Raw genomic sequence first — 14,409 nt, forward strand, 5'->3', positions numbered from 1 at the left:
AAATGTGAAACCCATTAAGAAACAAGGTGTAACATTAAGTATACATTCTAACAGTATAATGGTTTTCACAATATACCCAATATGACTATATTATGTCCATTCTTATCACACACAGCGCTTCCCCCTCCATGAATTCTGAGGCCATAACTTTATGCAGTTAGAAATCTACAGATCAACAATATTCTTGTGTTGCTGAAATAATTCACACCTTAGCCTCACAGCCCTCCAACCATTGCACTGGAGCCTACCTTAAATCAACTAGCTAACTTCACTAGATTCAAGCAAACATTTGCCTATTCTTGAAAAGTTTTAGATGAAGGAATAGAAAGCCTGCAGCCCCTGAACACAGGACATAAAGACACCTTCTAGGTGACAACTACAACAAATAAAAATAACATGTCATACACCCTCAGCTCTGTATGGATACCTCCTTCACAAAATATCTGACTGCTGTGCCTAATGACCTACATAAATATGTTCTTGCTTTAGGAAGCCTAGAGGATTGTAAGTAAAGCTATTTACCAATGGAAAAAAAAATTCTGCGGCTCTGCTCCCCCAAACTGGCTTTTTCTTGTTCTCATACTTACTCCCAAACCTCTCACTTGTCTCCCTTAATTAACTGGAAAGCAGACTTCAGTGTACAGAACGTAACAGAACAAAACATTTTTTCATGTTATTTAATAAAAATAAAACATAACATGGTTTAACCTAATGGTAAGTTCAAAGTAAACAGAACAACTATAAATGTTTGTGAATTTAAATTTCACTGCTTAAGGAAACAGCATGTGTAATAGAGGGGGAGGAATAATCAGAATACAATGCAGTCTATTTGATGAAAACCTCCAATTAAGTCTTTTAACATCCAGAACATTGTAGTTCATTGCATTGTCTGTACGCTAACGAACGACTCAAGCATCCAATAGCGGACTGATAAGTATCAAGGGAGTAAAGATAAAATGAGTGTCTGAAATATTCGTAGTGCAGCATGACACCCAAAAATTTCATTTCTTTTTGTCTGTGTAGACATGTAAGACACACACCATTTGTGAATTCCAAATAAAATGCAAGCATGCTTTTTTCCCCAAGAACCCAAAGTCATGCAAACAAAAAAAACTCACTACAAGGACAGGAAAGGGCAACTGACAAACAGGAAGTAAAAGCACAGCGCAAAGCTTTTCTGCACACTCGTTTTCTTACCTTCGACATTTTTTTTTATTTCATACCAATTACATCCCAGAGGACATGAGACTCAGTTAACACAGTTAGTGAAAAATTCATGCTGAAAACACCACAACCATGCAAATTTGTCATTTGATTAATATCCCAGTCTTGTTAGTGAGATTCACACAACTAATTATTCACACTTCAAACATGGTCACTGTTTTTAAAAATCACAGCATGGTTCTTCCTGAAACTCAGCTTATTCATACAATGGGAATGTGTCACCTTTGTATACATTTGTAAAAATATTTTCCTGTGGCAATACATTGTAATATTATACTATTGATTAATATATTTGTGCTACTCAGCGCGCGGTAAAATACAAAATCAACATACTAGGCCATAGCCCAAAGGGCCAATATAAAACTGCATGGACTCCTGGTAATTCAATCAATCAGTACAGTCTACACAAAATCCTATCTGTATAGATGGATCCTAATATGGCCTCTGGAGAGACCTCTCCCTGACTGTCTGTGTGAGTGAGGGTCAGTGTGAATGGCCTTGCGTGTACCTGCAGCACATAGCCCTCCCTGGCGCTCTGCTCCCTTCCCCGCGCGTCCTGCAGCTGGGCCTGAAGGAGGCTGTTCTGCTCCTGCAGTTTAGCCAGCTCCTTCTGCGTCTGCTCCAGCTACACAACACACAGAGAATCACCCACAATGACTACACAAAACACAGAGAATCCTCTACAGTGACAATGCAACACAGCACAAAATACAGTGAATCACCCACAGTAACAACACACCACACTGATAATCATCCATAGTGACACCAACACAATACATGGATAATCACATATAGAGACCACAATGTACGCCAAAGATAACACAACACACAGACAACCACACAGTGTGACAGAACACAGTAAGGCTCACATACGTTATTAAGACTTATAATATGCTATCATTCATAGATGCTGTTTTCTCTGACTGTATCAGCAATGGTCGTTGCCAGTCAATATGCAAGAGTATAATTTCACATAAAAGCACAATTAAGACGGGACCTTAAGGAGGACTGGGGTTACATGTAAGGCCATACATGTTGCAAGTCCATGTTTGCCAATTGTTCTAATACACCCCCTAAAATACCTCTTTGTCCAGTAGGTTTGCCAGCTCTTGAGGGGGAAGCCTCTCAGCAGTGGGGTCAGTCGAGTGCAAGGTGGTGATGGGAACCTGCTTTTCCTCACGAAGGGGCGTGGTCTCCACCTGGTGCCAGCGTTGTTCGATTTCAGTCTGCACGTCGGGCGGCTTTCCCCGTTCCCTGCTGCCCTCGCTTGAGGACTTGGGCGTGGACAGAGGGCCGTCCACCTCCATCCTGCCCTGGTCCTGGTCCTCGGGGGTCTTGACCTCCCCCGCTGTGGGAGAAGCTGTGGTGACTGGCGCAGCTGCAGGCGCGGCCTGGAAACGCCGCCGTCTCTCCTCACGACGCCGTGCCCGCTCCTGCTCCAGCTCCTCCTCTGCTGCTGGGGGGTCCCTGAGGGGTGCAGCCGAGGACGAGGAGGGGGAGGAGGCGGAAGACACGGGTGGTGATGAAGAGGGGGAAGAGGTGGTGGAGGAGGCAGAGCTGACGTCTACCATATCCGTCCCTTTCTCCGGCTGTCCGTCGGGCTCCTCCTTGTCCTGGGACTGCCCTTGCCGGAACTCGGCCCAGTCGAAGGTCTTAGAGCGGCCCTCTCTTCGACGCTCCCGGATCCGGCTCTTGCGTTGCTCCGAGTTGCTGTTGTCCCCCACCTTGGTCTCCCCCTGCACCGCAGGCGTCTCTGGGGTGTGACACAGCTCTTCGGACGGCTGGTGGCTGATCTCCCGCGCTGCTCGGGCCCTCACTCTCTCCTCTGGGAGGGAACTAAGGGAGAGGAGGCCCACAGCTAAACGTCACTGAAACACACAGCCAGCACGCCACTGACGGTATGCGCAGACATTACAGCACACGGTGACTGCACAGTAAACTATTACCTGCAATAGTAAATAAAACTGCATCTATTTACCGGGAGACAATCCTAACATTCTAGAGATTTTTTATCGATGAAGCACTCAGGCATTTATAGCAACACAATGCCAGCTTTGCAGGGAGACACAAGATCCAGGCACATTCACAGTGAGAGACATGCAGATGACACAAAGGCTCTGTGTGTGGGCTCATGAGTATAGGGGAATGTGCCCACAGTGTGCCGTGCACTGCGTGGTGTTCAATTCCACAGTTGGGGATGGGACACCTAAAAATGAGGGCTGACGGAATGCTCTATTTCAATCTGTATGTGAAAGGGGGGGGGGGGGGGGGACAACACCAGAATAAGGAAGGTGTCCGAGAGGTGTCTGCAGGGAAGCACCAAAAATATCAGACATTCCTGTCCGTGATAGCGGGGGAGAGGCAGCGTGTCTGTGTTCGGCCAGTAGAAGGGGAGCACTGAAAGGTAGTCCACAGTGGAGCCGCAGGGGTTCTCCTCACGCCACATCATGAACCAGCCTGAGGGACCCCCATGTAGCACACTATGGGCTCTTTTAGGCCACACCCCTTTGTTTTTGCTTTGTGCATAAATGCCACAGCAAAGCTGTGGAGTGTCAAATAACTCTGTCAGGACACTAATTTAGGAACGTGAGGAAAAACAAGGTCAAAAAACAAGATGAGATCCCAGACAGATGTGAAAAAAGGGAGAAAAAAAAGCTGCCAACAAAAAATAGGGGAGATCATGGATAAAGCCCTAGGTCTGGTGCAAAGACTTGATGAATGAGTGTGTCAGTGGCCTTCAGAGCAGAGCAACTGGAAGACATTACTCAACACACACGCGAGGCAGGAACACAACACACAGACAGGCAAGTCAGGCAGAGCAGCATGTTTTCCCAACCTGGACTTCAGAACTGACAGTTTCAAAGAGACGTTTTTCCTGGAGGCAGCATAGAAATTGAGGGAAAAACGCCAGGAAAGAGGTGGAGAGAAGATCAGTGACAACACAGTGGAAACGTTGAAAGGCACTGCACCATAAATGTGAGGCATTCCATGATGCACGGGTTCCCTTACCGGGTGACGTCAGGGGCAATGGTGGGACGCACGTTCTTCATGATGGCCTGGATCCAGTTGCGCCGAATTCCCGAGGTCATTGCAGACAGTGTGAAGGCACCTTCTTTTGTCTAGACATGGAAGAAAAAACATTTAGAAAACTCTATGCAAACATTTCAAAACTCTATGCGAACAGACAGGAATGCAGAACAATACCAATTTCTTATCTGTGATGAAACCTTCTGAACCTGCAAAGGAGGATAGAAAGTTCGGAAAGTGGGATTTTTTTTTTTTTTAAATGTTTGGGTCTGAGTCCCCCTTTTTCTCTGTGGATCGTAAGAGGTTCTAAAATACATTTCTCAATGTCAAGTACAACAAAGGAAGAATTAAGGTATGACCGACTGTCTGTCCCATGAAAGAGAAGTAAAGAGCTTACATGTGCTGATTTTTTTACTTGTGATCTATTCAGTCACTGTTTCTATGTCTGAAGATGTTTTCATGCATAATGTATGTTCCCATCCTTGCTTAACTATTGAAATGCATTTTTCAAAATGGCCACACCTACGATGATGTTTGAAAGAGTGAACATATGAACCTACCATTTCAAACATATATATACGAACACACACACACACACATACAGGGTGGTCATAAAGTCCAAATATATGTTTGAAAAAATTTTTATTCTTTTAAAATTACATGCAATTGATAATACTGTACTGATTTCAGTTTCGGCTATAACCCAAGATGCTGACTACAGAAGGCATCTGCAGGGAAAGTGTTACAGTGTAGTAAAGATGTTTTCACATAAATAGATTGGGATTTTATGACTACACTGTACGTGTCACATTGACTCTGGTAGGTTCACAGTGTAGCAGTTAGCAAACCAAGGAGCTGCTTTTCTAGACCCGGAGAGGCACAGAGAAGTATCATTGGATGTAATCAAGCCATTATAATTTTCACAGGGGACTTACCACTGAGGGTGGCATATGGTCTACCCATGAAAAATTATCACATTAGAGAGAGTCTTAGGAACAATACCAGTGCCCCGAGAACACCCACTCTCAGGTGTTGACACCCACTCCTACAAAAAACACTGAATGTGATCTTGCAGAGTTAAAAGCCTTCTTAAAAACATGTATCCCCAGAACTCTTTTATCTCTGTTCTCTAATATCATATCTGTATTTCAGGAGTTTCAAACTGGGTCAATGGAATCAACAGTGGCTGCAAGGCAGCAGTTTTCACTTCCACATTAACACTTCCCTTTGCCAAACACCAGCTAATTACAACAGGCAGAAAAACATCTCATGCACTGGACTGAGAGTCGCTGGCCTACAGGGAGCAAATTGCACAGTAGTGAAGAGAACTCTTCCGATTGCCACTGGCTCCGATGCTCAACGGGGGTTATAAATACTGGGGTTATTAATTTCTTGACACTAAACCCGTGTTGTTCTCAGCCAAAAAGAATGATACACTTCACTACTCTATTTCTGCATCCGCCAAAATAACCGACAGCCACAGCGACAGCAAGGGCGCATCCAAACGCCAATGTAAACACAGCAGCCCATCAGGAAGAAACAAATTCAACGAAAGGAAGCACTGATCTCTGAGTTACTGGTCACTGCCTGGTGGCCTGCTTCAGGCAGATCCTGGGCATTCCCACACTGGCACCAGATGGAAACTGTCCACCGTTATATTCAGTCACTACACATTGCTTACATTCAAGGCCGCCACAAAACCATCAAATCAAATGCAGAGTGACAAAGCTGCTATTTCAGGAGACGCACCAGCTATTTCACATCTCTTTTCCCGTTTGACAGGTCTGTGAGGTAAACACCTGGGTTATATCCTGCTGAAAAGCGGCTCTGCCTGCTGGGGTTACATAAACAAGTGGTATTTGGGACATGAATCATGAGGCGCGGGGTCTCTGAGGGGACAGCTCAGACCGTCTGAGGCAGAATTAGACCCCATGATGTCACTCACAACAAGATGACAGGTCAGGTGGCTCATCTCGGTGGGTTGATTGTTTGATTGCACAACCCTGATTTTAGCCTTTTAAAACAGTCACTTGTTTGTTCATTGTGCTGTGTTGAATATGTGAGGCATGGATGTGTAATACATTTTTACTCACGTGGATCTGGAAGCCATAATTCCTCTGCACTGGGTATTCTGTGACATCATAACACGTGGCCAGGTCAATCTCACCATCCAAATCAGCAGCCTAGAATGAAGACAAACAAGAGCGAGAGCAGTCAACAACTGGACCAGGTGTGAAATTTTTCTGTGGTGACAGTGTTTTGAAATGTACCTCCTCTGCAATGGAATCCCTGTAGTATCTCAAACTCTGGTCGGTGAGGACAAACCAGTGCTTCTTCCACTGGGGGAGAGGGAAAGACAAAGAGTCAACAGCCTGGAATAACAGACACACCTCAAAACACAAGGCCAGAAGTCCCCACTTACCAGCCCCTCTTCGTACAGCTTGGTCATCCATCCTTTCTTGAAATTCAGCAGGTCAGGCTGAAACAACATAGCAGCTCATTCATACGCCCAGTTAATCTAACAAAGTACAATATGACAGGGTAGCCACAGAAAATACAACAATGTAGCATAGCTGCCCCAAAAAAACAATCATGAAAATTTTCATATGTGCAAGTATGTCAATTCTCTAACAGACAGACATTAATCACGAGAAAATTTCACATGATTACATAAAAAATTTGACAAAACAGACTGTATAGTCCTTGACAATTGCCTAGAATACATAAACCAAAATACAGTAACAACACAGCTCTGTGATGTCTTCAAAAAAGATGCCTCTGTTTTGAAGAAAAAGGGGAAGGGGAAAAACAGGTGCTGGAATTATTAGTTTGCAAAAGATGCTAATGTATTTTGTCATATCTATCTTAAGCATCAGCAGTTAACTCCATCTCCATTTGAGTGCTGCCCCTGAAAACACATAAACCTTGCTCTTAAACAGGGCTGCTGCCCCACAGAGTTTGAATGAACTCTGTATAGTGCGTACGGAGTGCAGTAAGCCCTGCTCTTTCCCGCTAATCTCTGCTCATTAACTTACAGCACATGCTGCTAGGCACGCTGCTGTAAAACACAGCACAAAGATACAACCAATTTCACACCCCACTGGAGCCGGTGGCACGCCGGTCCTACCTTGTTTCTGTTCAGCTTCATTGGTCGGGAGGCCAGGAAAGACAGAGCCGTGCTGGCACTCTCACACCCTCTCTCTTTCTCACAGCACTCTGCCCTGCAACTTTAGCGTCCGCCCCACTGGCTATTTATAACAAGGGGCTATTCTGACAGCTGCAGCTCATATGGTGACAGGAAGCTCCTTACCGCAGAGAGGCAGCCAGGCTGGGACCCAGGCCTCTCCACACAGATGTGCTCAGCTCTCGTCACTGTGGCCTTGGGCCTCCCAAAAGCTCAGAGACTGCTCTGACAATTCAGTGGTCAGAAGCAGTGTGAGCACTAATTCTCTATTTGGCAGGAAAAAAATGCTCTTGCTTCATTTGTTTGTTTGTCTATTTCAAGCCCTGCCAGCCCATGGAGATAGAGCTGTCAGATCACATGTCTTAATGTACAGTAATCTCATTCCTGTCTGCGGTGAAGAGACGCCCTGCTGTCTGTTTCGGGTCCTGTGCGACTCACCGTCATGGAGGACTCCGTGACCCGGCGGTCCAGGGACTTTGCGCGGCGGTAGCTGGAGATGGAGGAGCTGGAAACGTCAGGCATGGACTGCTCCTTAGCAGAATCTAACGAGTACTCCTGCATCAGGGCATGAAGGGAACATGGTGTGCATTATGTGTCTGTATGCCAGAAAAATTAAAAGGGCAATAATCTCTTCACGACAACGAGCCAGCAGAACCCTCACTAAGCCTATCTTCACAATGGTTACTACCTGCCTGTTTCTGGATAAATAATCCAAGATGTGGTGTAACATTCGCTGTTACCTAGCAAAAAGGTCAACTAGATTAAACACTATGGTTAAATGGTGCTCCTGGGGCCCAGCCTCCAGGTACCCAGACAAGTTGGAGGGAGCATTTTTGGTCCTTTTTCAAAACTCAAAGCTAACTTGGAGAAATGTATGCTTTGGATTAAGCTTCGTTGCTGACCACATTCACATCTTGTAGGCATGAGCACACAAAGTCTGATGTGAATTTACTCTGAAAATCCAACAATATTCATTTTGGAAATTTAATGCACGGAACCATTCACTCTGACGCGTTGTCTATGAGCAGTGATAATGATTTTATCACAGTCTTGTTGTCAAGCAAGAAAAAGTGGTGATACAGGTCACCCCATTATAAAAAAGAGGAAAGAGCCCATGGAATTTCATTGGGTTGTCCTGGAGCTGAAACTGCGCTATGATTAGTTCAAGACCCACTTCAGGATGTCTGTGGGCAGTCTAAAACACTTTCACAAATGCTTAACCCTCACACAAAAAACAGAACCAACTACCAGTATCCCCATTTTGGTGACAATTAGATAAAATTAAACAGCTATTTTTCCAAGCGCTATTTAATACTTCCTGACAAAGTTCATTCAGAACCATAATACTTCTGCAGTGCACATTGTGTGGGTTCTGACATTTTATTCTACTTAGCAACAGTAACTAAGGGGGGGCCTTAGCGAACTGTGTGGAGCTACAGACAGCAGAGGTATAATTACAGTATGCTGTGTACAAGTACAGACAGTGCAGTTGTATAATAGTGCTGTGTTCAGGTACAGGCAGTGCAGTGGTATAATGGCACTACATGGAAATGCAAAGAGTACATTACATTACATTTATTTTAGCAGACACGCTTATTCAGAGCAATTTACAAGCCAAAAGAATACAAGTATACCCATACAGGCTGAATGAGATACAGTGTCAGACCACACTAACGACACTCCCAGACCAGTGAGTGTGAGCATAACACTATTTGAGTCCTACCACAAGTTAATCTAAGCAACCTGACTAGATGAGGGAAGCCAGCTGTACTATCACACATTACAGTCACAATAGATTTATAGCAGAATTATACTGTATGACAGTATCGTGTGGAGGTACACACACAAGAGCGGTAAAAAATGATTGCTTGAACGTAGCGGAGAAGTGAAGCCTGCTAGCAGGTACCTGCTTCTTGGGGAAGTGGCGTCTCTCACTGCGGCCCTGGCGCTGGGCAGTGGCGCTGGCAGAGGAGGATGAGGGGGGCTCCGATGAGGAGCTGGTCTCCATCTGCTCCACATTGTCTCCCTCCAACGACTCAAACTTCTCAATAACCTGAGAACGCCTGGCCAGACGAAGCAACAAACAACCAACATGAAACACGTGTAACACCTGAACGAAGGAGAGGCCATGAAGAATACAAACAAAAGCACTCTCGACCACTTCAGATTCCAATTTCTCAACTCATACAACACCACATACATTAGCAAAAAAAGGTTCCCTAAATTACTAAATATGGAAAAAGAAATTTAAGGAAACTTCTCATAACTCCACTCTCTCACATGTGTGCAAACACACACACACACACACACACACACACACACACACACACACAGACATGCACATACATACAATGACAATTACTAGCATTAAAATAGATGCCAGCACTTTCTGAAATGATCTCTTGAAGCCCTGCATTCTAACCCTGAGCTGACATCATTCCTTCAGAAGCTGTGTGCTCCTCAGGTCAGGCTCCTGAACAGATAGTCTGGCAGCTGAGGGCTTCTTCAGTGCTGCAGTCTGCAGAGGGGGGAGCTCTAGACTCATACTCTCTCCTACTCACCCCAGTCAGTGGGACTGGGAGGACTACATAAGCACACACACAGCCTGCTCTACCTGCAGGTCAGAGACAGTCCAGAGCAAGTATCAGCACACACACTAATCAGGCCTACGAGCTGATGATCACTTTCCTAATCATTAAAAAGGATTAGAAGATCAAAACTAGGAGACAAAAGGACAATCATCAGAAGTTCGCTGCATAAATGGGGACTGATATTCATAAGGTGCACACACAGCTGATCACGGAATGGGGAAAATCAAACAGAGGGAAAAAGGGCCCCAAAGAATGAAAGGAAAGGAGAGCGCAACCAAATGCTGTTGATGTATGAAAAATGGCGAACGGCCATCAGGAGGAATGCAGTATGCCAAGACCCTTTTTGGAAAGGAAAGGGTGGGAGAGCCGTTGGGGATATAAAAGGCCAAAAATGAGGCCTCTGAGCAACAGCAATGGTGGCAGTAGCAGCATCAGCATCAGCGTCAGCCAGCGAAACTGGAGGTATCAGGGAGAAGTCTATGTGTGTGTGTGTGTGTGTGTGTTTGTGAGAGAGCAAGAGAGATCCCAGGTCAGCGTTTTTTGGAGGTGGAATGGAAGCAAGCAGAAGTCAGCAGGGCGTGGCAGCAGGACAGGGGCAGAGGTTTTGGGGGGAGCAGATTTTCGGAGATTCCTGGAAGAAATAAAAACAAAACAAGAAAAAGACAACAAGCTGAGGAGAGAGTCCAAGAAGGCAAAAAGGAAAAAAAGAATTGCTAAATTAGGTATTAAACAATATGCATCCATCTGAAAATCATAAATGTGGAAAGAAATGCATGTGCTCAGAGAGTACAGAACAAAAGATTATGACAGACATAACAAGAAACTGAAATTAAATTGAACAAAACTTGATGAGATTGTTACTAATAATTTACTGTTAACAAATAAAACAATATGGAGGAAATGTGGAAAAATGGAGGTGAATTCACTTATCTGCATACCTGTCTTATGTGCAAACAAATAAGGTACCATGTTATGCAAAAACATCTCTGCACAGCTCATGAGTGAGTATGAATACAGCCACTAGATGGCACCAAAATGACATGAACAGGCTAAGCAGGAGACGCAGTAATACACATAGCCAGTGTGTTAACTGCTCCAGGGTGAATCATTAACACACTGCAGAGGTGAAAGCCCCAGAGCAAGTCCCCTCAGATAACATGTACATGTGTGCACAAACCAAGCATTCAAAGTCAGCCAGGGGATCACAGTTCTGGGCTTTTGGCTGTAAGCACTTGGAACAGAGCAGACTTATCAGCAAACTCAGCCAGATACCATTCACTGTACCCTCAAGGGGCAGGATAAGGGCTTCACTAAACTCGTCACTCACCTTATTTATTTCATTACTCACACAGGTTCTAAACCATTTCCTTATTAGGCCTCAGAATGAAATATATCTCTTTTTGTGTGTCTGCATGTGTCTGTGTGTGTGTGTGTGTGTGTGTGTGTGTGTGTGTGTGTGTGTGTGTGTGTGTGTGTGTGCGCGTATACTCACCTGCGCTCCTGTCCAAAGAGCCGGGCCACCTCCTCCCTGCCAGGACTGCGCGTGCGCACCCGCAACTCCTGCCGCTTCTTGTCCGAGCGGAAGGCCTCGCGGTGGCTCAGCCTCTTGGCCTTGGGGACATCTGACAGAGAGGCGTAATCTCTGGCGGCCCGTCCGGCTCCCCCCAGCCACTCCACCCCACCCCCGCCACGCCCGTCCCAGCTGGCGGCGCTGGTGGGCGTGGTGCTGCTGGCCTCGGAGTCCAGGGAGCTCTGGGAGGAGCTGATGGTGGAGGACCCATTGGAGTAGAGGGGCCTCGGGGATGGGAAGGGGTCCCCGCCGCCGCTGCGGTCCGGGGAGGGGTAGTACGGGGAGGTGAGGGGGTCGGTGTCTGAGGAGCTGTACCTGTGGGGCGCTCCGGGACCACCGGGAGACGACAGGGACAGGGACAGCTGCTGGGGGGGCTGGGGGGACTGGGGCTCTGGTTTGGCCTTTTCCAGAGAGAAGTAGCCACTCTCCACGCGAGCCTTCCGCCCTCCATTCACTGAGCCCTGCTCTGTGTGTGCGAGAGAGAAAGGGCCAGATGAAGACAAGCAAGACTGTTTTGGCTGTAAAGAGTTTCCAATTAAACCACAAAAGAGGTTTTAATACAAAATCAGTGCAGGCATGAGTGCATGCACACACACACACACACACACACACACACACACACACACACACACACACACACACACACACACACAAAGACCCAGGCTAGAAGACCCATTTTCTGAGACACAGTTGTGAGGGCGAGCAGCTGAAGCGTTCCCACTCGCTCTGCCAGGAGACCCTGAGGAATGTGACCTCATCCCCAGCAGGACCAGCAGCTGCCAGTGCAGAGGGCATGAGGGCAGGCCTGTCTGACTGACACAGAGGAGCGGGAGAGCCACCGCGCTCATCTGCCTGAAACCCACTATTCACAAATCAGGTACAAACCTTTACTTTTAGTTGCTTTCCATGAGGTACTTATTATTTCATAGGTATTCATTATTAGTCTTTTTAAGGGACAATGTTTGGATTTATTGACTCCATACCTTTATGCACTTAACAGACTTCATTTTCTTCCCCAGTTTCCACCCCCTCCAAGAGTTCTTGAAAAGGAACAGGTGTCTATCTAGTTCATGCACAAATTACTGGTTAACCCCCCTAATGTCACCTTTCAATCAATCCAAAGTTATGTCTTGAAAAGGAGGCAATAAGAGAGGATAAACTGTGAGGCAGAGCAATGGGGTCTGGCTGGAGCTGTAGAAGCTGTAGGCTCTGTGCCGTATGGACTACGCACTGAGCTGCAGCTTTAGCATGTCAGAGTGCCCTCTTTCCCCACTTAATCACAGAAAGGTGTGAGCGCCCCTCTCCCCATGCTGAAAGACATAAGCCCCTTCTTACACGCATACATACACGCACACATGGATGCACACGCGCACACACACACACACACACACACACACACACACACACACACACACACACACACGGAGTCTAAAAATGAATCCATCATCTCCATACTACACAAGAATTGGCAAATTAAGTGTAGATGAATTAGTCTCAAAATAAGGGGGATTACAGTGCGTTTCTCCCCTTTATTTCCTCCACATACACATACCGGTACTACATGATGCCCACACACCAAAAGAGCCAAGGAAATGATAGACACAGAAAACAAAGTCAACGCGCCACTGTTCATTATGTAGAATGAAAGCAAAAGGGGAACAGTGCTGAGCCAAAGAGCAACCGCAGGCCCCCCCTCAGCTGTCTCCATCATGGATCTTCCCCCAGCAGAGCCTGCCCCCTACAGCTACACCCACAGCCAAAGCCCCCTGTTTACAGCTAATCCAGTTCCTCAGCCTGGGGGCAGCAGGCTGCAGCTGGAGGCCAGGATGATCCTAAAACAGTCAGCTCTGCGTCCCCATCAAAGGCTGCTACACCCCGAACCAACACTCTGACAGAGAACACTGGCCAGGAGGGGAAAACAACAGGCCTCTGACTGCTCTGTAATAAAGGGTGAAGATCTGGTCCGCTGTTGTGACTGGGCCAAGCTGAGGGTGTCTGCCCCACAGCCTTTGGCATAGTAATCAAACCATCTCGCTGATTTCACAAGACTTATTTTCCATGGAACTTTAAAACAGAAAAAGACTGCACGCACAACACATCGCCTCGTAAAATAAGTTGGCCGTGAGCTTTAATAGAGTGTGACACGCATAGCGTTTCTCCTTTCACTAAAGTTTTATATCTTTGCAAATGTCCCAACTACAGTGCGATGAAACTGCTGCCAGTCCCCTAATGTGACAGAACCACATTTCTTCTGTGTTTCAATATCTCACCAGAATGTTTTCAAATACATATCTAAACACTCAACTAGTCCAAGTAAATGTGGGGTGGCAGGCACTGGAAAAAAAAATCCATCAGCTGTTTCTGAAACAGCAAAGAATTAGGCTACAGTGGTGGAGATGACATAATTCTGATTCACTGAGTGAGTGAATGCACCCTCTCCCACTCGCATTAGGAGTTCTGAAAATACAATCATGGAGCTCTGTATCAGCTTAGAGAATACTGTAAAGGGTCCCTCTGCTCTAGCCCACTTTATGGGGATCTGTATCAGCTTAGAGAATACTGTAAAGGGTCCCTCTGCTCTAGCCCACTTTATGGGGATCTGTATCGCAAACATTCCAGGCTCCTGCGCACAACACACACTTGCTCATTCTTGATCAAAACTAAGATAAGATTCATAATCAATGTCAGTCTTTCATACCAAGTTACATAACCGGTTCCCAACCCTTGTTTGCCTGCATACCATAAACTCTGCTACATAATCTAGCAGCGTCACTTCTCACAAATACAAAATCAGAAATTCCTTGAATGCTTTT

At 46.0% G+C, this 14,409-nt stretch overlaps 1 protein-coding gene across 10 annotated transcripts in view; it reads right to left on the minus strand.

Moving 5' to 3' along the window:
- si:ch73-103b11.2 (myosin phosphatase Rho-interacting protein) overlaps positions 1 to 14,409 on the minus strand; it is a 95,278-nt gene that overhangs the window by 13,716 nt on the left and 67,153 nt on the right. For 7 of the 10 annotated variants that reach the window (XM_036549932.1, XM_036549950.1, XM_036549896.1 and 4 more), the window contains 10 exons: positions 11,519 to 12,062; positions 9,342 to 9,498; positions 7,874 to 7,990; positions 6,674 to 6,730; positions 6,522 to 6,590; positions 6,345 to 6,434; positions 4,234 to 4,343; positions 4,061 to 4,099; positions 2,307 to 3,060; positions 1,733 to 1,849 (listed from right to left, as the gene is read on the minus strand). In XM_036549932.1, coding sequence (XP_036405825.1) covers positions 1,733 to 1,849; positions 2,307 to 3,060; positions 4,061 to 4,099; positions 4,234 to 4,343; positions 6,345 to 6,434; positions 6,522 to 6,590; positions 6,674 to 6,730; positions 7,874 to 7,990; positions 9,342 to 9,498; positions 11,519 to 12,062 — 2,054 coding nt within the window. The remainder of the gene's footprint in view (positions 1 to 1,732; positions 1,850 to 2,306; positions 3,061 to 4,060; positions 4,100 to 4,233; positions 4,344 to 6,344; positions 6,435 to 6,521; positions 6,591 to 6,673; positions 6,731 to 7,873; positions 7,991 to 9,341; positions 9,499 to 11,518; positions 12,063 to 14,409) is intronic. The other 3 variants (XM_036549967.1, XM_036549976.1, XM_036549924.1) reach the window with 2 other exon arrangements.

This window comes from Megalops cyprinoides, chromosome 1, assembly GCF_013368585.1.
Source record: "Megalops cyprinoides isolate fMegCyp1 chromosome 1, fMegCyp1.pri, whole genome shotgun sequence".
Classification (NCBI taxonomy): Eukaryota; Metazoa; Chordata; class Actinopteri; order Elopiformes; family Megalopidae; genus Megalops; species Megalops cyprinoides.